We start from the raw sequence: 24,005 nt of genomic DNA on the forward strand, positions 1-24,005 counted from the left end.
GGAGAAGACTGGCTAGCTACAAGGCTGTGCTAATTTGAATTGAATCAGACTTGATCACACCATATACTGACTTTAACTGAGCTAATATCTGATTCTCTGAGTGAAGCAGCAGCACCTTGTAGCCCTCAGAGTGTCCGTGGCTGGATGTGTGTAGACCTCACACTCAACACTGGGAGGAGAACCTGGCTTTAACCTTCAACACTAAGGTAATTAGAGTAAAGGGAATGTGTGTAACCAGGATCCTGAAGCAAGCTTCCATTAGAAGTGCACACAACAACACCCAGGACATCCTCTCCATCTTAATAAACATAAAGAGCTCAAGGGGCCGGGGCCAGGGCCAGGGTACCGTGAGGGTGCTCTGTCTCTTAGACTGGCAAAAACGGTTCTCCTGGTAGAGGACCAAAGAGAAGACCCTGAAAGTGAACAATACGCCCACCCTAAGCAGGCAAACACTAGTGATCTCCTCCTCTGGCACTAGTGAACACAGCTCATTGTGGTAAAAGGGAACCAAGCTGTAGGTTGCAGCCAAGCTCAAAGTTAAGACTGCTTATTTACACCTGGGATAAAACACACACATCATGGTGTTGGTCAGGGTGCATAAGGATCTGGACATTTTCCTGAAAACACTGGATGTTAGCTGGGAATAAACATTGGATGGGACTCGGGTCCATCATGGAACACCACCTATTCACACCCAGGGGTAATTTAGTGTAACCACTACACATACTGGCAGGTTTTTTGGAGGAAACCAGAGGAAGCCCATGCAGACCTGGTGAGAACAATCAAAAGCCTCCACATGCAGTAACCTGAGCTCAGGGTAGAACCCAGTATCTTGGAGCTGTGGGATGGAAATGCTGCCAGCTTTCCAGCTGTGCATGGCCTACACATCCCAGCTAATGACCGAATTTAGCAAAATAGCCAGTGTAATGTGCTGGCCAAAAGGTCCACCTCTCATACACTATATTGCCAAAAGTATTCGCTCACCCATCCAAATAATCAGAATCAGGTGTTCCAATCACTTCCATGGCCACAGGTGTATAAAATCAAGCACCTAGGCATGCAGACTGTTTTTACAAACATTTGTGAAAGAATGGGTCGCTCTCAGGAGCTCAGTGAATTCCAGCGTGGAACTGTGATAGGATGCCACCTGTGCAACAAATCCAGTCGTGAAATTTCCTCTCTCCTAAATATTCCACAGTCAACTGTCAGCTGTATTATAAGAACGTGGAAGTGTTTGGGAACGACAGCAACTCAGCCACGAAGTGGTAGGCCACGTAAACTGACGGAGCGGGGTCAGCGGATGCTGAGGCGCATAGTGCGAAGAGGTCGCCAACTTTCTGCAGAGTCAATCGCTACAGACCTCCAAACTTCATGTGGCCTTCAGATTAGTTCAAGAACAGTGCGCAGAGAGCTTCATGGAATGGGTTTCCATGGCCGAGCAGCTGCATCCAAGCCATACATCACCAAGTGCAATGCAAAGCGTCGGATGCAGTGGTGTAAAGCACGCCGCCACTGGACTCTAGAGCAGTGGAGACGCGTTCTCTGGAGTGACGAATCGCGCTTCTCCATCTGGCAATCTGATGGACGAGTCTGGGTTTGGCGGTTGCCAGGAGAACAGTACTTGTCTGACTGCATTGTGCCAAGTGTAAAGTTTGGTGGAGGGGGGATTATGGTGTGGGGTTGTTTTTCAGGAGCTGGGCTTGGCCCCTTAGTTCCAGTGAAAGGAACTCTGAATGCTTCGGCATACCAAGACATTTTGGACAATTCCATGCTCCCAACTTTGTGGGAACAGTTCCTCTTCCAACATGACTGTGCACCAGTGACCAAAGCAAGGTCCATAAAGACATGGATGACAGAGTCTGGTGTGGATGAACTTGACTGGCCTGCACAGAGTCCAGACCTCAACCCGATAGAACACCTTTGGGATGAATTAGAGCGGAGACTGAGAGCCAGACCTTCTTGTCCAACATCAGTGTGTGACCTCACAAATGCGCTTCTGGAAGAATGGTCAAAAATTCCCATAAACACACTCCTAAACCTTGTGGACAGCCTTCCCAGAAGAGTTGAAGCTGTTATAGCTGCAAAGGGTGGACCGACGTCATATTGAACCCTATGGATTAGGAATGGGATGTCACTTAAGTTCATATGCGAGTCAAGGCAGGTGAGCGAATACTTTTGGCAATATAGTGTGTGTGCTATTTAAAGTGCATGAAGTACCTCACACCTCCACAAACCTTCAGGCTATTATTTTGTCAGAGCCACTGAGGGTGAGTGAAGATCTGGCATCAGCAGCAGAAATGAGAATACAGCCAGCTCAAATTCCAGCCTGGTGATGATCTCATGGTCCTCAGAAGCTCTAGACAGCATGGTGGGGTCTTTATACCCAACAGATATGGTGTCGGTTAAACCTCGGGTAAGGGACTGGTACTGACATGATGTCCTCATACTAGACCCAAGATGGTGTCCAGCAATACAGCTTCATGCTCCACAAACCTCATTCATCCTCCCAACAGTCTACGAACACTGAGCATCATCCACACCAAACATCTGGTCCACCTCTGGAAGGGACTGAATTAATAGCCAACCAAAGGAAGTATCACCTGAAGCGAGGAGAAACTCAGTGATCTGTGGTATACTGGCACCACAGGAATTATAGTGGAGTGTAAGAAAGTGTCCCCAAAAACCACCAAAAACAAGGTGCACACATTTCTTTTCTTTTTTCTTCACCAGCTTTACAAAGTAAATTGAAGCTGTGAGAGGTAAAACATAACGACATTCAAATGTAGAAAATGTTTAAGGTATAATATTTAAATCAGCTGCTCACAGACTTTTAACAATAGAGATGAACTGTTTCTGCTGAAGTTTCTCCACGTTACTCCTGGTGATATATAAGAGGAAATCCTTCATGAATGAACATCTACCCTGAGCATGATGGATCTCTCATCTTCAGGTTTAGAGGCGGTGTTCATGTGTGGATTAGAAGCTACACAATCTCTGTATTGGTGTGATGTGTGTGTTTGTGTGTGTTTTATTTACTAATCAGATCTTTTAGATGGTTCCGTGGATATATATATATATATATAAAAACAATAAACCCAAGATGTATTTCTTTCTGATTGCGCTAACGAACAGATTAATTGTAAACAGGTGAGAAAGTTGCCTATCATTGGCTTCAAGCACAAAAGTAAATGCAGGACAGAATGTCTGAGACCAGCTGGAGCATTTAGATCTTCTTTTGGCAGGAGTGGATGGTGCAGGCCTTCTCCAGTTCTGTGAAGGAAAAAAGGAGAGAGAGAAGAATAACACTGACTGTGTGGGTCATAATAATACAGTTAATCAGCCGTCATGTGGTTCCATCTGTAGACTGTTCAAAGGCTCTTTCTGGAACTCGTACCCGTCCTGCTGCTGGCACACTCGCGCAGAGAGTCTATCGTGGTTATATACTCTTTACCCAGGAATTCTGTGTAGTTTTTTCCTGGTGGAACTTCTTGGAGACATTTAGTAGAGTCCTTAAAGAGTAAATTTGGATTGCTCTCAGACTTGAACATGTTAAACATGAACATAGAGCTGGAGTGACCAAACATGGCCTGAAAAACAGACAGAGCACGAACATTCACAACTCGGTGGCATCAAGCAAGATCTGCCTTCATTCCCATGTTTTGAAATAAAACTCGACTGGATGTTTGTGTAACTCACCTGCTGCTCCTTGAGGAAGGACACCACCTCGTCTCGTCTCTCTGGATGAGTGATGACGGCGTGAGCTGGAACTGTGGCTAAATGACACTTCTCATATTCGCTAATTTCAGCAGAGCCTCCGGGGCAGATGAGCTGGAAGTCTGACGATTTGAAAGCCTTAGCCCACACTGGACCATTGCCTGAGAGAGACGTGCAATTCTTCTTGAATATGAAGCAAAGGAAATTTTACACTTTTAAAGATTTTTTAAAGAGAGCTAAAATAGAGGCTGGTGAGGACCGATCGATCTGCTATAACATGACTGGGAACTTGTTTTGGGTCAGTCGGCAGCATTAAATGCAACAATAAACGGATTCAAAAGTACAACATTATTCTTTTTTGTCCCAGATTTCTCCCTGTGTATTCTTGGCCAATCCATGCTGAACATCTAGTAACATCTTCTGCTCGTGTGGCATCACAGAGTAGCGTTATACACGTGAAGCACTGCGTCCACTCTACAGGATTGGCTCAGGGATCAGGATCGGCTAGTGTCGCTCTGATTGGCCAGAGGAGAGAGAGGAAGCCTCTTCTCCAATTTGCTACAGATGGTCTCAAACCCACAATCACCGGATGGCAGGGTGAACTCGTTTCTGAGTTAATCAGGAACCCAACATGGCATCCTTTCATGGGTTAAACATCATCGTATGAGAGGAACAAAACACTTGAGGACATTTTGTTAACAGAAAATAATGAACGTTGGATCAGTAACAGTAACTCAGTGTTTTAATCTGTTTTAATTATTGAACATGTCTCCTGAAAGGAAAACCCTGAATGCCGTTATTTGCTATATAAAACCTGAATTTATTAGTGAGGTAATGAGTTAGATTTCCTTTCTGTCTCTTTATGTTAATTCAGATGCCATTTTTTGTTTTGCTTGAACACGGCTCTTAAACATCACTGTTTCTTTAAGTTCTGACTCACCGTCTGTGTTCTCGGCTACTGTGCTGTGTTTAACAAAGGCCACGTCACCGGCACCTTCAGCCAAACACCTGCAGCACACAAACACAAACACCCAAACTCCATTTCAGCAGCAATCTCACTGAATCAACCTTTTAAATCAGGACTGTGGAGACTGGGCAAGGGCGTGGTCAAGTGCCGGTTTGTGAGTGGAGGACAGAGACATTTCTGGTTCACTAGAATTTCTGGAGAGGCCTTTATTTAAGCGAATATGGATTGGTGTTGGATGGAATGGATTGATGGGACATGACGATGAGGTCGGGTCCAAGTGGATGTCCTTGAAGATTTATGAAAACCCATACAGAACTTGCTCTCGAATGAAGAAGACACAGATATCACAGATACACCAGCGTCTCATGATGACACTAGTATTGGCGGAGAATGACTGCTTCATTAAATCTTAACTCTCACACCTAAGCTTCCTACAACCACAGAAATGACCACAGTGCTAAACTGAGTCCAAACCCTGAAAAGATTAATGTATGTTCCTCCTCAGGATTTCAGCCTCACTCTGGCCAGTTGAAGACTGAAAAAAGTAAGAGGAGTTGTTTAACACTCATTGTGTATAGATGTTGGGATGAGTACGGACTGGAGGAACATTCATGTGTCCCTCCTGAAGATTCTCATTGCAACAATCCTTCAGGTTAGCTAGTTACATTTCCTTCTAGCAGTTAAATGATTTATCCGTCTTTTACACAAAAAGAAACTTCATTCCTGAAGAAAGATTTGATTGTATTCTCAGATCGATTTAGTCAGTGAGCTCGGTCGCCCTTCTGTCTTATCATCAGTTCAATTCAACAAGCTTCATTTTCACGGAGATCACTTTAAAGAATAATTGGTAGTTGTAAAAGTGGACGTTGTTCTTAAGTGGATTGATGTGAATCGTACCTGAAGGCTCCGGCGTAGCCATAATAGCGCTCTGCAGTGCTGGCTTTGCATTTGTCCACTATCCCCCTGATACCCTCAGATCCCTTGCACAGTTTACACAGACTCGAATCCGGGTCTGCTCCTGGTGCACAGCTCTTGCTGAAGTACTTAGCTATAAAGGAAAAAAATAGACGGAAATGAACATGTGAAGATTCAGGATGCTGTGGAGCTCCTAAACGAGCAAACTCACAGAAATCACACTCTTTGTTGTCCTTGTGGAGGAGACCCATGGGAATGTTCCAGCCTGCTGTACGCCCCAAACCAGTGTGACACGACTTCCTGCCTATCAGAGTTTCCCAGGTCACACCGGAGCCCTTGCGCACTACAGCCACAGCGTAATAGGACGAGGTATCTGATGAAGGGAGCATAAGATAACACAGATAGGACAACATCTCATAGAGAGGCAAGCAGCTTACATCCCAAGTGTGGAGAATGTTAAAGTAACATCAGGTCATTACATGATCCTCATCTCTGGTTACCTGGACAGAGCCTATTAGACTAGTAGAGAAACTGAACAAGGAACCTGGCTGATCTTTTCATAAGGCTGTAAGTCCTGTATTTTCTCTAGAGTCTGCTGGACTGGGAGGTTTATATGGCAGAGAAAGAGATCATGGATCTGTCACTGGAAGGTGCTGGACCTCATGATCAAATCCATGGTCACTCCCAAGATTTTCCAACCTCATGTGCTCATTCTCCTGGTCAGTGCCAAATCAGTGATGAGTCTCTCCATGCACCTAGCACCAAGTTATATCCAGGTTTGCTGACCATACCTTGAGGTGACAGCTGACCAGTGGCTCATGTCAGGTGATGCTCATTCTCCAGCCTCAACTCCATTCATTTATATACCATTATGTAATTATAATTAAATAAATATTCCATATTCATTTATAAGACCTCTTTTATGATTAAGAAACTTTTTGCTGGATAGAAGCCAACATTTCATTGATTTGCGCTCCACTTAATTTCCACAGATTTATTATCACACCCAGTTGGAACTCCAACAAGCCTCGATGAAGGGCCCATTGGGGTAGACATCACATTGCCCCATGCTCGGGGGAGGTAGAAAAGACAGGATTATCGATTAAAAATGGGGGTGAGATAAAAAATTCTCCACAGCAGCCAGAATCTGATGTCAACTCTCAATGTCATTTTGTTTGAAGTTACTCATTTATACACTGGCCGAGAAGTGCAAAATACAATAACAATCCATAAACACAAGGAGAATCAGACAGAGTGGAAAAGGTAGGTATAGGGTGTGAATGGAATTCTTCCCTCTGATTGGACGAGACATCGGTCACTCAGGATCTACGGGAAGTCCAGCAGTATCTGCAGCAGTAGAAAGTGGATTGGTGTGTGTATGAACACAGCTCTGCTCTTATAGCGCTCCTTACATCCTTTAATCTGGAATAGTTTGCTCTTCTGGACATTCCTGTGTTCTTCAGGTGTGTTTTTAGAGATCACAAACTAATCTTTACTCCATGATACACTATCAGTATCTCCAACATCACACTGACCATATGAACGTCCTTCACCACAGTAGAGCTGAATGAACTCCATTTTCTTATAAAGATAAATATATATGTTTGTTATTTTCTTTAAAAGATTTAAAGTTGCACTATTGATTTTAAAAAATGGTTTAAAGTGAACTCCACACATGTACAGGAAATAAAGTTACATACACAATTTCCTACTTCCTGTATATCCTGAGTGACCGATGTCTCGTCCAATCAGAGGGAAGAATTCCATTCACAAACCTTGTGTTTTCGGGTTTGTTATTTTGTTTTAAGATTTGTCATTGTGTGTTACACTTCTCGGCCACCGTAGAATTAACGTCCTGCATCGCTCAGATCTCTGCTCAAGATATCTTCACCTCACTGACGTCCTTATTTACACAAAATGCAGCATTATATTTCTGTAGATAAATAAGAATATAGAGAATATGAATGAAAATGTGTTTCACCAACCGGATCCAGAACCGCACTTTGCTGTCAGGGAGAGAAAAAGAATCGGGTAATTAGTAATGCTTGAATATTTATATGAACTAATATACAGCTGCGTTACTTATAAAAGATGATGAGTATTTTGAGTAATTTGGTGGCATTTTTTATGGATTCTTATTTTCCAGACGTGATTAATGAAAACATCAGACCATCATGATTTGGCTCACATTCATTGTTATACTCTTCCACCATGGCCACCACCAGCCCACACTTCCCAGCAGAATACACCTGACCACCATCAACGGCCATCGCGTCAGCCTCCTTACGCTGCAGACAGAAAGCTGGTGTCACTGTCACTCCCACATGAACGAATGTGAGAGAAATGAGATCTGAGGCTCGGTATCTCACGTTACCATGATCTTGCTGATGCAGTCGTTGACGGTGTTGCCATCCTGGCATTCGATCCTGATGTTCCTCTGATCGCCCACGCTCATGAAGGTCCACATGTCACATTTATTTTTCTCGGCATGACCCACGGTGCACCACGTGATCTCATGAGACTTGCTGCTCATGCTGAACCCTGGGGAGCAGATATTCTGATCAGCTGGCCTGGCAGATTGGTGACCAAACATGAGATTTGAGAAGTGTTTTTATTCTGGATATTGTTGTGCAGCACGGTTACCTTTGGTAAGGGCGTGGCAAGTAGCTACATACTCTTCTCCCAGGTAGAGGAAGGAGTCCATGCTCTCCGGCAGCCTCAGCAGCTCCTTTGTCGAGTCTTTGAACATGAGGTTTTTCACGGAGAAGCCCTCGGAAGAGAAGAGACCTTTGTCCTGGGAAACAGTTGTGGTATCAGATTCACACGTCGTTGATTATCCAGTTACTTCAGTTAATTCAGGGCAGATTTCCAGTTCATACACCACCACTGCTCTCTTTATACCGTTAAAACTGATCATAGTGTCTGTAAATAGTGACTTTTGGATCATATTAAACCGCTACGACACAGCAGTGTTTCCCAATACACACTTTAGTGAAACTCTTCAATAGATTAAGGATAAGCATTTCACAATGTTGAGCTATGTTTTAGTTTATTCTAATGTTAACCTGTTGATTCCATAAGTCAGTGTGTTATATAAGGTTATAAAGTGTCAGGCTTACACAGTGTTTAGAAAGCGGTGCGTTTACGACATTTACTCCATCACATACCTTGAGTTTATCAAGAACATCAAATATGCGGTTGGCCAGTTCTTTGTCCTTGCGGCTAACCACAGCATCGGCAGGAACTTGAGCCAGGTTACAGATTTTAAAGTCGTCCACGCTCTTCCGGGAGCCGTCTCTGCACAGCAGCTCGTAGTTGGCCTTATCTCCAGCTGAAAATATTCAGAGATGAACAGCATCACATTCCTCCTCACACACAACCTCCTTCTAACAGTAAAAACGTGATAAAAGCAACGTTTGTATCTCTTCTTAGCATCTTACTGAGCACGGCGAAGTGGTTCACAAAGGCCACATCTCCAGCTCCGTCCTTCAGGCACCTGCAGGGTCAGGAAACAACGAGATCATGTCCAGAATAAAAGGCTCGAATTAAATGAAATGACACGCATGTTACTATTTAGACTAAACTCGCTAGTTATTATAACATGGCCCGTGTCCCAGACCTCTTGCTTAAAGGAATGAGAAATCATAGATCATAGCTTCAAGGTGAAGAGAGATAAAGTGAGATGAAGGTGCTAGCATTTACAGTAGCATTTAGGATTTTGACCCCTTGCTATGGCTAATGAGGAGATGACTAAAAAACTTGTTCTTCATTTTAAGCAGCAGACCAAATAATCAGAGCAATGGCTGAAAGAGCTAGCGTCTCTACACGGCCTCCTATATTACATCCTCCAGAAGCAGCCCAGTTTTATCGTATTAGCATGGGATTGTTGCACTAGCGTTTTTTTCTTACTGGAAAGCTCCATCGTGACCATAATACGGCTCCTTGTGAGAGCGCGAGCAGTCGCCTTTACACAGCTCACACAGCCGCAGCGTGTTGACTGCTCCAGGCACGCAACTGGCCGGGAAAAATTCCTTCACCGCTGCAGAACAGAACAGACGCACATTAGATGAAATAAGCACCTGGAATTCTGGGAAGAGTAAAGAGCCGCTCACCCTCTTCCACTGGTCTGTCCTCGATGCCTGCCCATTCGATCTGTCCGTTTTTGATGAGCATGCCGATGGGGATGTTCCACCCTGCAGTTTGCCCCAAACCAGTGTGACATGTCTTCTTCCCACGAAGGTCACTGAAGCCAAACTTAGTGCCTTTCTTTGCCACGGCTACAGCGTAGTAACACGTCTCTTCACCTGGAACCAGGTTTTTTGGGGGGAAAAAGGCAACAGGATGTGGCGACATTAATCGTTCAATTATTACAATAAAAAGCTAAACATTTTAATTGATACGCCGGCTTTTATCTTTCTTAGATTTGGACATGATTGTGAAGACACTACCTGTGCCATAATGCTCTGCCAGGATGGGGTGAAGGTGGTAGGGTGCGAGACCAGCTGTGTAGATATCTCCTCCATCCAGAGTGATGGCATCTGCTTCACCTTTCTGTACAGAATTCAGGATTTACCCTCAATCCCAGCAATGTCAGGAATGAAGAGGGTTTCTCTCTCTAGTTCTATTTCATTCTCCTCTCCTCTCCTCTCCTCTTTTTTCACTCTCCTCTCCTCTCCTCTTTTTTCATTCTCTTCTCCTCTCCTCTCCTCTCCTCTCCTCTCCTCTCTTTTCATTCTTCTCTCCTCTTCTCCCCTCTTCTCTCCTGTTTTTTAATTCTTTTCTCCTCTCCTCTCCTCTCCTCTCCTCTCCTCTCCTCTCCTCTCCTCTCCTCTCCTCTCCTCTCCTCTCCTCCTCTGTGTCTGATGTTCTTGTCCCTGTATCTCTGTGGGTTTTCTCTCAGAAACAGTAGTTTGGATGAGTTACAGTTAATTGGCCAGCAGTGTGTTATGGTGCCTGCAGTGAGCTAGCGTCTCATCCAGGGTGTATTCCTGACTAGCGGCGGCGTTCCTGGGATGGTCTCTGTGACCCGGATTAGGACAGAGCGTTTACTGAACATGAGTGAATGGATTAGATCTGCACACGTCTTACCTTGATGGCTTTGATGCACTCTGTAGCTCCCTCACGCTTCACACAGCTCAGGAACTCGGACTTTGAGGCGAGCTGTCTGCATTTCTGAGCCTCCTGCTCCGACTTTAAGCACCATCTGATTCTTGGATCCAGGGGCGCAGCCTCTGCTAAAGCTGGAAGGACAAGAGGTTTACTTTACACTGAGAACACAAATCTACAAATCTAATAACGAGCTTGGCGAGGAGATTTGAGATGAAACAGTCCTGAGCTTTACAATCATTCATGACACCTAAATAACACACCTCTGCTGTCCGTTTTCTCTTTGTAGGTGATCTCTAATGTAATCTAACACTAATCAGACCCTGACAGAGCGTGGATGTGAGGTCTGAGGCGTACGTGTGTGTACGCATTCGACATTACACAATGCAAGAGCTGAAAGTTCAGAGCAGATCATCAGCAGTGAAAATAATGCAGCAGGAGCCAACGGTTATAACAGATCATAAAGTGTTATTAACTTTATTATTAATTGCAAACCCGTTACAAATGAACAGGATTTTAGATAAACTCACGTTTAAAAAGAATTCTGAGCTCTAAACTCTTAAATATAGAGTCAAACACAGGGTTTAGAGTCATGTCTAACGTGTATAGAATGTTCTGCCTTACCGAGGCATCCGAGCACCACACCGAGCACGGAGAGCTTCATGCTGGACTCCTGGACGCAGTGGACACTGTGGTAGTGTGCCTTCATAGGGAGCCTAGAGCTGAGGGGGCTGAGGCTAACAGCTAAGAGACACAGGCTTGATCCTATATGACCTTAAATTCACTACATATGTTCACTGCATAGGGTAGAAAATCAGGGGCTTCTGTACTTTTTCTAGTGCACTACATGTCCAATTGTCCAGTGGGAAGCTTTTTTTTGTTTATTTGTTTTGGTTTTTTTGGAAATTCCAGTTTCAAAGTCCATTTCCCCCTCGGTAAACACATCACTTATTTACACACACACACACACACACACACACACAATTGAACTAGTAATTCTAAATAATTACTTTTAACTAATATCTCTTACTAGGATTTTGAAGATCTTTCAGAATGATTTATTTTACAGCATTCGGCCCACGCCGTCCTCCAGAGAGATGTCCATTCATCTCACTTCTCTAACAGAGCAGTCGCGGGTTAAGGGCCTTGCTCAGGGGCCCGGCCGTGGCAGTAATATGTCTATGTGATGATTAACACCAGAGTCATCAGCAAATAAACTACAGTGTTAGTGCACTAGATAAAGTATCACCTGAACTTCCACAGCATACATTTTTAAAAGACTCCTTACTAGTCAGTCTTACGACTGGTCTCACTACTCCTTACTGGACAGCAGGAATGATAAAATATGTGAGTTTTCAGGGATGACTGTCAGGAATAGCTGGAGAGTTCCCTGCCAGACCTGGAGGGGGTGCTGCAGGCAAATCAATGGAGCCTGCTTTGTTGTGTGTTTTCTCTACGTATTTTGTGCCACACCTTCCCCATTGTTCTCATTTCCTGCCGTGTCACCTGTTCCCCATTAGCCCTAATGTCCTGCCCTATATATAGGGATCCTTTTGTACCTGTCTTCATTGGTCATTGTTACTTTTGTTGATGTTTATTGTCATGTCTTTGTTATCAGGTTAGTCTGCCCCATGGCTTGTGTTGTCAGTGCTTTATTTGAATCCTGCGTATGGGTCTGACTCCGCGACGTGCAAGCACTGCCGGCAACCAAGGAGCTTCGGGCTCGAGCCTCGCCTCGGGCGGGGGCCCCGGAAATTACAATGACGGTATCACTAGTATTTTTATTACAACTACAACCTCTGATTGGATGTTAAAAGACTTTCAATTCAATTCATGGACTTTGTCTCAAAGCAGCTTTACAGAAGTCTAGAAACATAGAGAAAAATGCTAAAGTTTAAAGTGAAGTTATTATTTTATTTAAGTCTGAGGTGACGGTGCTGAGGAAAAACTCCCTGAGATGATCTGAGGAAGAAACCTTGAGAGGAACCAGGCTCAGAAGGGAACCCATCCTCATTTGGGTGAGACTGGACAGGAAATAATGTAAATGTAAATAAATAATGTCCTTTCTACTACATCAACCAAGAGCTCCTGAGGAACTAACAGGTCAGTGTATGTTATGAGGTCATTATAGACTTTACACTAATTCCTTGCTTTCCCCTTGTTTTAGTTTTTTTTTTTTTTCTTCCAGAGGATTAATAGCAAGCCTAAATATTATGATACAAGTCTTGCCAGACCGGGTGCCATCTCCCCAAAAAATCCCCTAAAGCGCCTGACCTCAGGCTTAACCAGGAGGCAGTCCTGCAGCGCCTCCCACCAGGTTCCTGCCTCGGTTCCCTCCGATCTGCTCCTCACAGGTCCACATGTGCTGCAGAAACTCCACTGTGTCCACATGCTTGGTCATTTTTTCTGCCAGGGATTCTCAGAGATGATGGATGCAAGTGCAGATTTTTTCTTTGGTAAAAATAAACAACAAACCAAAAAAGAGAACATTGAGACTATCAAAGATCAACTGAAGCATGAAAAAAATCTACAGAACCCAGGACTTGAAGCGTGGTGCAGATGAAGGAGAAACAAGAAGAGGAGAGAGTGATTAGTGAAACATGTGACAAGGAAATGTTCAGGGACTGATGGGTAATGAGTCTAAGCACAGACTGGACAAGACCATGACAGACTTGAGTGTAACTGTTGTTTTCTCTCAGCGAGGTGTGCAGTGAAGCTCACAGTACAGACAGGTCAGTGAGTCTGACCGTGTGAAGCGGGTGGACAGACCAAGGATTGGTGACTGAGTTTACTACAATCTCTTTGACAGATCATTAAAAAAAAATAGATATATACGTATTGGTACAAGGTATGATGTCATGACACACATTTTACTCACACAAATAAGACACTCCAGTAGCCACGACCCGTTCCAGCTGATACGACGTACGAGATATGACCTGAGTGTTCTGTACTGCAGCTTGAGAACTGTGGTCAGTTCCGTCATTAAAAGTATTTCAGCACAAAATACAGGTTCTAATAGAGATGGACTTTAATCATCTGTTAATCAGTTATTCTGTCTCTCACAAAAAATATTTTCACATTTTTGATCATCAAAATGCTGGATTTGCCAAAACAGATTAAAACTGAAGTCCTGTCCCATGTCCAAATTGTGTCCCAGACGTGTCCCGTGTCCAAGTCCTGTCCTGTGCCCAAGTCGTGTCCCGTGTCTCATGTCTGATTCATGTCTTATGTCTAAAACATGTCTGAGACGTTTCCCGTGTCTGAATTGTGTCCCATTTCCGAGTCATGTCCTGTGTCTGAGTTGTGTCCTATGTCTGAGACATGTCTAAGTTGTGTCCTGTGTCAGAGTCGTGTCTCGTGTCTGAGTCCTGTCCCGTTTTTGAGCTGTGTCCCATGTCTGAGATGTGTCTCATGTCTGAGTTGAGTCTCATGTCTGTCTCTGAGAGAACTAACAAAGCATGTCCTCATACTCAAGTGTTGACACACAGCTACTGATAAATTCCACACTGAATACAAATGATTTTATTTGTTGTATTTTTCTTATATTCTACAGCGACACAGCTTAACCTCCGGCACGTCCTTCACTCAGCTGATGCAGGACTTCTACTAATCCTGAGGATCATCACAGTCTCAGTGTTCCACAACATTCATCACTCAGAACAGAACAAGTCCATCTCATTTTCAGTCATGTTCTTATTTACTGTAACGTGACTGTGTTCACTCATGCTAGTGTGTTTAGTAATATTTGTGCAAAATAAACAAAACAAAACCTTTTTATATGAATTTCTTTTTTATTTCAGACAGCTTCTGATGGCATTTATTCCAAAAATCTCCGAAATCAAGAACAAGAAGAGAGAGAACATCTACAAGCAGATTTTTATCGTCCGTGTCCGAGACAAAGCGCAGCATTTAGGATTTTACACAAGCGGTATAGAAACAGGCCTCCTCCAATTCTGTGAAAAAAAGAAAAAAATTATTATTATTATTACTACATTTTTATAAATTATTATTTTTTATTTATTATTTAATTATTATAGATTCAAAAATGCAGCGATGGCAAATAGAGAAAATTAAAATGTAATGGAAATTCTAAAAAATAATAATAATAAAATAACCCTAAATTAAATAAGCTCTTGGGATTTTCGCTATAGCTCTGAGCGTTAAACAGTTCAGTTGTCTTTGTGTCACATATACATTACTGCAGAGTGAAGAGAATTCTTTCTTCACATGTCCCATCCTTGGGGTTGTGGTCAGAGCACAGGGTCAGCCATGATGAATGTGAAATTCAGTCCGTTTGGACAAGACCTTATAACCTTCCCGGATTGATGAGCAGGCCCGGTCGCTTCTCCCAGCTGAAGGCCGAATGTAGACACACCCGAGTGCTCCACTACACCAGACTACAGCCGTGCTGCTTTTATAGAGCAAGCCACACTTCTCCGTGATCAGCTAATCTTGTGCGTTCCATTAATGATGCCTAGCTGCTAATTATGGTTTTAATGATTGCGGAGCTTTGAAGGATGGACTTATTTCTTCCTGTCCGATTTCTGAATGCTGGTTTACTGTGATGACGGTATTAGACTAGATATTAAAAACCAGAGATTATTTCATCTGTTTGTTTTATAGAAGTTGGTGAGGACGGGACAATCGTTATTCAGACCCTGATCAGTAAAAAGATAGAACTGAAGGAGGTGTACTTTCTTTTTCTCACATCTGTATGTGTATAATGTGAACTGTGAAGTGTTTTGTTTTTACCGGACTTGCTGCCTGGACATTTGTGCAGAGATCTGATGGAGGTTAGGTACTCTTTTCCCAGGAATTCCTCATAGCCCTGATTTGCTGGAACCTCCTGGAGACATTGGGTGGCTTCTTTGAATAGTGCCTTCTCATTGTCCTTAGACTCAAAAATTCTGAAGGAGGGGTCTGAGCCGGTAGGACCGAACTTCTCCTGGAATATAGAGAGGAAATTTCAGCAGTCACTCAGTGTTTCAGTGAGTTTAAATCAGTGAGCAGTACAGAACGTCCTGCATTCTCATCCTGCTGTCTGGTCAATAGCTGAAGCTGAGGTCAATTCAAGTCCCACATCTATCTCAAAATATCAGGATATCAATCAGTATATTAGATATTTTTAAAGAACCCTGTCAGGCACATACAGCAGGTTCTGACCGTGAAAGTAATCAGACTCAACGGCAGTCAGATGTCAACCTACAGAGACGGTCATGTGTTAGGCTCAGAGCATTTTAATACTGGATTACAAAATTATATTAAAACAACAAAAGTCAAAGTGTATCCCTGAGAAGGAGCACGCTAAAGCTCATGCTGGACCATGTAGCAGATGATCTGTGTCTGGTGTTTCTACTCACCTGCTGCTCCTTGAGGAAGGACACCACCTCTTTTCGTCTCTCTGGATGAGTGATGACGGCATGAGCTGGAACTTTGGCTAAATTACACTTCTCATGGTCGCCAATTTCAGCAGAGCCTCCGGGGCAGATGAACTGGAAGTCTGATGCTTTGAAAGCCTTACCCCACGATGGACCATTGGCTGGACAGAGAGAGGTGCAAATCTTCATGAATAAGAAGCCGAGGATGTTTATTTTGTTTATTTATAATAAGTTACATTACCGTTGGCTACATTTACTGTTCCAAAGGCACATTTATTATTATTATTTGTTTTTGTTTACAGTGGACTTCTGTGAATCCTGGAATGGATTCACATGGAATGGATTTTTATTTTATTTTTTTATTAAAAACGAGCAGACGTGGAGCAGTCCCAAGGTGAGTGTACAGATGACATGCTGGATCTCGGACTCACCGCCTGTGATTTCTGCTACTGTGCTGTGTTTAACAAAGGCCACATCACCAGCACCTTCAGCCAAACACCTGCAGCACACAAACACAACATCAACACCATTCACTTCACTAATCATTCTCTAATCTCACTCACACACCCTGTTAGACCGGCACAAGGACATTCCTCGCCGTGTCTGACCATCTGATTATTGATGTGGGAAATCCTTTGAATCAGAAAAGCTCTATTTTATAATAAAATGGACTTTTAAACACAGTTGTATATCGCTAATGTGTGGTCATGGTAACATGAAGCCGTCCTCTACAGATTGTTTTGTTTATTTTTTTTGATGCTGGACGCTCTGACGAGCTGTTCTACTGAATCCCCACAAACCGGTATCTTGAGGAGGTTCTCCAAAAACATCCTGGTCTCAAGGGTTAAAATAAAAATATTAAAAATAAAGAGACGTGATGTGAACCGTACCTGAAGGCTCCACCGTAGCCATAATAAGGCTCATCGTTGCTGGGTTTGCATTTCCTTGTTTCGTCTCCCTTACAGAGTTGACACAGTTTCGATGCGGGATCCGAACCAGGAGCACAGCTTGCACTGAAGTAATTCGCTGTGGACAAAGAAAACAAACAAAGAAAAAAGAATATTCAAATATTAGAGAATGTTAGAGTCTACCATGGCTTTATCTACATCAGCAATTTTTCTACATTAAAACATCACTCATAACGAGTGTGTGAAGGAAGTGATGACATTATAACACAGGAAGTCCGTCTTCCGACTCACAGAAGTCACAATCTTGGTATTTTTCCTGGAGGAGACCCATGGGGATGTTCCAGCCTGCTGTACGTCCCACGCCTGTGTGACATGACTTTTTACCTTTCAGGTTTTCCCAGGTCACACCAGAGTCCTTGCGCACTACAGCCACTGCGAGATAGGACGGGTTGTCTCCTGAAGGGGGCGCAAAACGACAGGAAGAATTTACACTCAGTCCGGATCGTTACATGACCTTTTGGGTTTGAGCTTCACATCGTTAACAAATTGTTCATTTTCTGCTATACAGTAGATGAGTGCTGATGGAGTGGAGGTCATGCTGAACTGGGAAAGGTGGGAGAAAGAAGAATAAATGTATAATATATAATTATAATAAAGATACACTATGTTGCCAAAAGTTTTGGGACACCCCTCCAAATCATTGGATCCAGGTGTAGTTTTTCAGGGGTTGGGCTCTGCCCTTTAGTTCTGGTGAAAGGAACTCAGTTTGGGGATGACCCCTTCCTGTTCCAACATGACTGCACACCAGTGACCAAAGCAAGGTCCATAAAGACATGGATGAGGGGGTTTGGTGTGGAGGAACTTGACTGGCCTGCACAGAGTCCTGACCTCAACCCCATAGAGGTGCGGAGACTGCGAGCCAGACCTTCTCGTCCAACATCAGTCCTCACAAATGTGCCTCTAGAGGAATGCTCGAACATTCCCATAAACACACTCCTAAACCTTGTGGAAAGCCTCCATATTATGTTCATGTGCATGTAAAGGCAGACATCCCAAAACTTTTGGAAATATAATGTAGGTTGAGAGAGAGGAGAGAAATGCTGGACATGGTGAGTTTATCTATGTAGCTAATTTATAAGCCTGAGAAGGTGAGTGAACTTACCTGACGGAGATTTACACTTTTCTGTCGAGAAAGATAAACAGAGTCATTAGTTAACCTGCTGCAGTAGAGACTCCAATAAAACACTGTGACTGTTTTCTCCTGAATTCAGATAAAACCTTCAAAATATAAACTTTTTTTAATCTGTTAACGGGGAAAGGGCTTAGTGTACATCCCTGTGAGTGAGCTGTTGCTATAGAAACGATAAGGCATCAGAACGAGTGCACTGATATAATGCTGTTGTTATACAGAATTAATCAACACAAATTAATCTGACCAATCACAATCCAGAGCTCTGTGGTGTGATCAGATTAATGACAGCTGTTTATCAGAGCTCACGGTGTGTTGTTATAATGGTTTTGCTAAAGAAAGTGTACGTTATCGGGCTGAAAGTGATTTCACACACCAGCGTCGTACTGCTCCACCATGACCGGCACCAGACCACACATCCCAGCAGTGTACACTTCTCCTCCATCAACTGCAATAGCATCAACTTTACGAAGCTGCACACACAAATAAATAAATAAATAAATAAAAATAAAAAAACGAAAGATGACACACAAACACACCGCCTTGAAGGACTTTCTCGCTTTACCAGGAGGTCCTTGATGCAGTCCTGCACTGTGGGGGCAGTCTGACACTGCAGCCTGACATTGTCTTCTTCATCAACGGTTAAGGGGCTCCACAAGTCACATTTAACCCTCTGATTGACTCCCACAGCGCACCATTTAATACTCTCGGGAGACTCGCTGACTGTGTTTTCTGCAGAGCAAAATATTCAGTTAGAACAGATTCTAAACCCTGAAGCTAGGTGTATTTTATTATAGTCAAGCCTTAAACTTTCTTGTTCTATTGGCAATTATTTTTGCTAATATTAAAAATCAGTTTCTAGTAAGAAGCAAAATAATCTGCTAATAGAATAAAATATTTGAAACAACAAGAAATGGCATCTTCAGTGTGTTTTATATGTGTGTGAAGAAGAAGAGACAGCAAGAGAAAGACAGACAGAGAAAGAAGAAGAAGAGAGAGAGAAAAAAAAGAGAGACAGAGAGAGAGAGAGAGAGAAAAGAGAGACAAAGAGAGAGAGAGAGAGAGAGAGAGAGAAAAGAGAGACAGAGAGAGAGAGAGAGAGAGAGAGACAGAGAGAGAGAGAGAGAGAGAGAGAGAGAGAGACAGAGAGAGAGAGAGAGAGAGAGAGAGAGAGAGACAGAGAGAGAGAGAGAGAGAGAGAGAGAGAGAGAGACAGAGAGAGAGAGAGAGAGAGAGAGAGAGAGACAGAGAGAGAGAGAGAGAGAGAGAGAGAGAGAGAGAGAGAGAGAGAGAGAGACAGAGAGAGAGAGAGAGAGAGAGAGAGAGAGAGAGAGAGAGAGAGAGAGAGAGAGAGAGAGAGAGAGAGAGAGAGAAAAGAGAGACAGAGAGAGAGAGAGAGAGAGAGAGAGAGAAAAGAGAGACAGAGAGAGAGAGAGAGAGAGAGAAAAGAGAGACAGAAAGAGAGAGAGAGAGAGAGAAAAGAGAGACAGAAAGAGAGAGAGAGAGAGACAGAGAGAGAGAGAGAGAAAAGAGAGACAGAGAGAGAGAGAGAAAAGAGAGACAGAGAGAGAGAGAGAGAGAGGTGTGTATGTTACCTCTCCTGAGCGAGTGGATGGCGTTCCAGTACTCTTCTTTCAGGTAGATGTAGGCGCTGGTCAGCTCTGGGAGTCTGGTCAGCTCCGTCGTGGAATCTTTGAACATCAGGTTTTTTTCAGGGCCCCCAGAGGAGGAGAACAGACCCTGATCCTGTGACACCAAAACATATTTATTTATTTTATAAGCAATACTTAATACTTATTTGTTCAGACTTATTTATTTGTAAATTCTGGATTCAGCTCTTTATGTGTACCAGGTACCCGGAAGGTAAAAAGTGAAATTTTAGGAGTTTAGATGAAAATCATTCTAAAAAAAAAGGTAAACTAATGCTTAAAAAAAACTAATAAATAATACAGTATAGATATTATTCACAGATTTTATAGCCTTCATAATTTGATGTATTTTATAATCCAGATAAAAATAAAGCTACTCAGGGCACTTCCAATATAAGTGCACTACATAGGGTATGAAATAATGACTATATATCCAATAAAGTAAAGCAAAGGTTTGTAATTTATTGAGTCACATACCTTCAGTGGGGTTAAAACAGCCTCGATACGATCGGACAGCTCTTTGTCATAGCGACTGACCACGGCATGAGCAGGAACTTGGGCCAGGTTACAGGTTTCATACTGATCAACAGGCTTCCTGGTGCCGTCTAGACACAGCAGCTCATACTCGTCCTTATTATCTGATAAAAAATAAATCATCTGGGTCTTAATACTTACTTATTCCATGCATTATTATGACCTGCAGAATCCTTTACTCACTGAGAGCTGTGAGGTGCTTCACAAACGCCACATCTGCATCGGTCTCCTTCAGGCACCTGCAGGAACAATGGTTTATTAGTGGTGTTATTAGTGATCGACTGATCTAAATAAATCCACAACTGTGTCTCAGATCTGTAATGATACTTTCAATTTAAGTTACTGTGTTCTATAGTTAAGGTTTTCTCTTCTTTCTACATAGTATTATATTTTTGTGTGTATATATAATTTTACATTTTATATTGTTCTGTGTGTTGTATGTAACTCGTAACTGTATAAGCTGCTGTAACACAAGAATTTCCCTCATGGGATCTATCCATCCATCTATCCATCCATCCCTACATCTATCCATCCATTCATCCATCCATCCATCCATCTATCTACCTGTATTAATGGTTATTTTCCTGAAGCTGCTTTCCTATTTTAATTAGGTGACCTATAACTACACAAAGAAAAAAAGCATGTCTTATCTGCAAGAGTGAATTTGCGTTGTTTGTGTACTATATTAGTTTTGTAATTAATGTTGATTAAATGAGATACGTTTAGGACAAATGAAGTCTGCCCTGATGACAGCAGCAGTGAGGTCATTAGTTGCGTGAGCGGACAGTGGACACAGATTAACAGAGGACTCCAACACCTCCTCGGAGCTATCATACTGAATAACGATGAGTGAGGTGAAGCTATAGCTCCAGACGGATGTGTACGGCTCTCAGAATCACTGTGTGTGTTCACAATAATAAAAAGAAGACAGAGGGAGAGCGAGGTTCTTACCGGAGAGCTCCTTCATAATCGTAATACGGCTCATCGTGGGTGCGCTGGCAGTTGTTTTTACACAACTTGCACAGTGTGGGGTTTGTGGCTCCTGGCACACAGCTGGCTGAGAAGAAACCTGCCACCGCTGCACAACAAAAACAACATGGGCTCTGGATCAGTGAGTGTGTGTGATGGGATTGATGAGTTGATTTTTTTTTATTTTTTATTATTATTATAAGCTCTTACCCAGACAGACTTATATTTTTTTTACCAATGACTACAATCATTTTTATTCATTAAAGTTATACAAACTACATTTAATCCACTGCTTACTTTTAACAATCCATAAAACATGTTAGTTCCTGTTCTCACTCTCATTATAGCAGCTATAAGCAGTAATACTCGTCTTATGATTTCAAAAAATGTCAAAAAACCACAGACAGCTTTACCCCCTCACACTGGAGACTCCATCCATCAACATTAAACATCACATCTGCTTACAGAAAAGTCTCTATATACACAATGACGTATTTTTTTCATCCGTTTATGTGGTGCGTCCAATTCTGTGAGTGAGCTATTACTGTGGAAACGATACTGTATTAGCATGAGCTCTCCAGTTAGAAATACAGCTGTGATGTGCGGCTGCACAACTGTTTATAGAGAACTAAACGACACCTTTTCAGCCATTTAGTAGGTGGCGATTCATGTTAATACGTCATGTTCGGAAACTACTGAACAAAAACGCTCTCACCTTCCTCCAGAGGTTTGTCGTCGATGCCTGACCATTCGATCTGTCCGTTTTTGACGAGCGTGCCGATGGGGATGTTCCAGCCTGCAGTTTTCCCCAAACCAGTGTGACATGACTTTTTGTCCTTGAGGTCATTGAAGCCAAAGGTAGTGCCCTTCTTTGCCACGGCTACAGCGTAGTAGCAGTTATCTTTTGGAACAAGATCAGGATTAGACTCAGGCTGATCAGTAGTAGATTAGTAATAGAGAACAAACAGTCCTTTTGCTTTTTTTTGGATTGGTTTCTCTACCTTTGCCATAATTTTCTGCGAGGATGGGGTGAAGGTTATGGGGTCTGAGGCCGGCTGTGTAAATATCTCCTCCATCCAGAGTGATGGCATCTGCTTCACCTTTCTGATCAAACAAATTCAAACAATATACTCTCTTTTTTTCTACACTGTATCTCCTCTGAAACATCATAGCGAAGAACATTGTCTCATGAGATCAATCACATCATGTCATCATTCTTCACCGATTCTTCACATGAAGAGAGTAATAAAGAAAAGAAACAGCTCTCCAGAGGGAGACACAGAATTAAAGTAAAAGTTAAAAACAGTGCTGGAACCTGACCATGTGTATGTGTTAAATGCAGGTAGAGGGAGTAAAGGTGAGGTGTTGGTATCTGTCAGTGACTGCTTCTTTACCCCAACAGCCTCGATGCAGTTCCGAGTTCCTTCCTTCTTCACACAGCTTAGAGTTTTGAACCGTTGGCATTTAGTCAACTCCGCCTCGGACTTTAGACACCATCTGATCTTCTGTTCAGCCTGCACTAAGGCTAGAAGGACAAGGAAGGGATCATCATCAAGGAGAAGAACATCGGTCATGCCACATAACCTTATTAAACTGCATGCTTTTCATAAGACAGTGACATTGACATGATATATGAGTGCAACGGCAGTACAGAGGCAGTACAGAGGCTTTTCTTTTATTTTAAAATGATTTTATTCGATTAATCTGGTTGGAGAAATTTTGATTTGTTGTTTAAAGTGAACTTGTGCAGAACTACTTCGGATGTCTTGATCACAAACCACGACCTGCGCTCTTTTGCACACATGCTGCCGGTTAGTGAACAGTGATGTGTCGATTCATTGTGAACGAATCCCTAATATGACTCGGGAACAACGAGCCGTTTTAAAGAGCGATTCGTCCATTTTGTATTGACCGCGCATGCACAACATCCTATATATGTTCCGTACGGGAAACATGATCAGTTCATCTCTCGAAGGCGTTCGTTCATCACGTGACAGCCTGATAGGCTTCGGCTCTGCGGTCTGTACCGGAAACAGAAATGATTGGTTCATCTCCCGAGTCCTCGCGCGCGAGTCGTTCGGTCACGTGACCACTTCCTGGCTCGGTATCTTTTTACAGTCAATGATATTAATGTAACGGTGTGTAACATTGAGGAATTATCAAGAAATTATCAAAAGACACGTGCAATGTTCTGTTCTTGTTCCGGTCAGTCTCGTGTTGGTCTTTGGTTGATTCTTAGTTATATCTTAATCTAAATGTGATCAACGTTTGCGTGAGTAGGTCGAGGTAATTGGCTATTAACACGTGACACTGTAATTATATCCTGCTGAAATGAACGAAATGACTCGAAAAAAAATGATTCAAAGATCCAAGTCAGTAAAATGATCCGTACTTCCCATCACTATTAGTGACGCTGTGATTGACAGTGAACGGAGCGTATGGCCCACCCACCTAATTAGCGAATATGCCATTCCCATAATTGACTGGATGATGGGGCAGCTAAGAGCTATACACATAGGGGACGGGGTTTGTCTTAAACAGGGGGTGTGTCTCAGTTACGCTCGTGATCTTAATCACATGTTTCTTGCGTGATACAAGCTCGTGTGAGGAGCGGTGTTAAGTCCTTTATGCTCATTTTAATGTTAAAGATTAATCATGTGAAATAAAAATATT

At 42.8% G+C, this 24,005-nt stretch overlaps 1 protein-coding gene and 1 long non-coding RNA gene across 2 annotated transcripts in view; one reads left to right on the plus strand and one right to left on the minus strand.

The window, feature by feature from the left end:
• Positions 1–2,781: 2,781 nt before the first annotated feature.
• Positions 2,782–24,005, minus strand: part of tfa (transferrin-a) — a 22,101-nt gene continuing 877 nt past the window's right edge. The window contains exons 2-35 of the mRNA XM_058418321.1: positions 22,727–22,857; positions 22,334–22,436; positions 22,048–22,233; positions 21,315–21,441; positions 20,547–20,602; positions 20,307–20,467; positions 19,776–19,926; positions 18,746–18,912; positions 18,557–18,653; positions 18,154–18,174; positions 17,283–17,447; positions 16,974–17,109; positions 16,515–16,582; positions 16,066–16,244; positions 15,458–15,650; positions 14,619–14,658; positions 12,937–13,043; positions 11,327–11,467; positions 10,685–10,836; positions 10,045–10,147; positions 9,709–9,900; positions 9,506–9,635; positions 9,037–9,092; positions 8,764–8,927; positions 8,240–8,390; positions 7,971–8,137; positions 7,785–7,884; positions 7,582–7,602; positions 5,808–5,969; positions 5,579–5,729; positions 4,655–4,722; positions 3,697–3,875; positions 3,395–3,587; positions 2,782–3,270 (exon numbers count right to left, since the gene is read on the minus strand). Coding sequence (XP_058274304.1) covers positions 3,224–3,270; positions 3,395–3,587; positions 3,697–3,875; positions 4,655–4,722; positions 5,579–5,729; positions 5,808–5,969; positions 7,582–7,602; positions 7,785–7,884; positions 7,971–8,137; positions 8,240–8,390; positions 8,764–8,927; positions 9,037–9,092; positions 9,506–9,635; positions 9,709–9,900; positions 10,045–10,147; positions 10,685–10,836; positions 11,327–11,467; positions 12,937–13,043; positions 14,619–14,658; positions 15,458–15,650; positions 16,066–16,244; positions 16,515–16,582; positions 16,974–17,109; positions 17,283–17,447; positions 18,154–18,174; positions 18,557–18,653; positions 18,746–18,912; positions 19,776–19,926; positions 20,307–20,467; positions 20,547–20,602; positions 21,315–21,441; positions 22,048–22,233; positions 22,334–22,436; positions 22,727–22,857 — 4,265 coding nt within the window. The 3' untranslated portion in view covers positions 2,782–3,223. The remainder of the gene's footprint in view (positions 3,271–3,394; positions 3,588–3,696; positions 3,876–4,654; positions 4,723–5,578; positions 5,730–5,807; positions 5,970–7,581; positions 7,603–7,784; positions 7,885–7,970; positions 8,138–8,239; positions 8,391–8,763; positions 8,928–9,036; positions 9,093–9,505; positions 9,636–9,708; positions 9,901–10,044; positions 10,148–10,684; positions 10,837–11,326; positions 11,468–12,936; positions 13,044–14,618; positions 14,659–15,457; positions 15,651–16,065; positions 16,245–16,514; positions 16,583–16,973; positions 17,110–17,282; positions 17,448–18,153; positions 18,175–18,556; positions 18,654–18,745; positions 18,913–19,775; positions 19,927–20,306; positions 20,468–20,546; positions 20,603–21,314; positions 21,442–22,047; positions 22,234–22,333; positions 22,437–22,726; positions 22,858–24,005) is intronic.
• LOC131370962 (uncharacterized) lies at positions 11,977–14,598 on the plus strand. Its single transcript, XR_009207481.1, has 3 exons — positions 11,977–12,468; positions 12,625–12,805; positions 12,891–14,598. It is a non-coding gene; the product is annotated as an uncharacterized LOC131370962 (long non-coding RNA).

Source organism: Hemibagrus wyckioides, linkage group LG20 (assembly GCF_019097595.1).
Source record: "Hemibagrus wyckioides isolate EC202008001 linkage group LG20, SWU_Hwy_1.0, whole genome shotgun sequence".
Lineage (NCBI taxonomy): Eukaryota > Metazoa > Chordata > Actinopteri > Siluriformes > Bagridae > Hemibagrus > Hemibagrus wyckioides.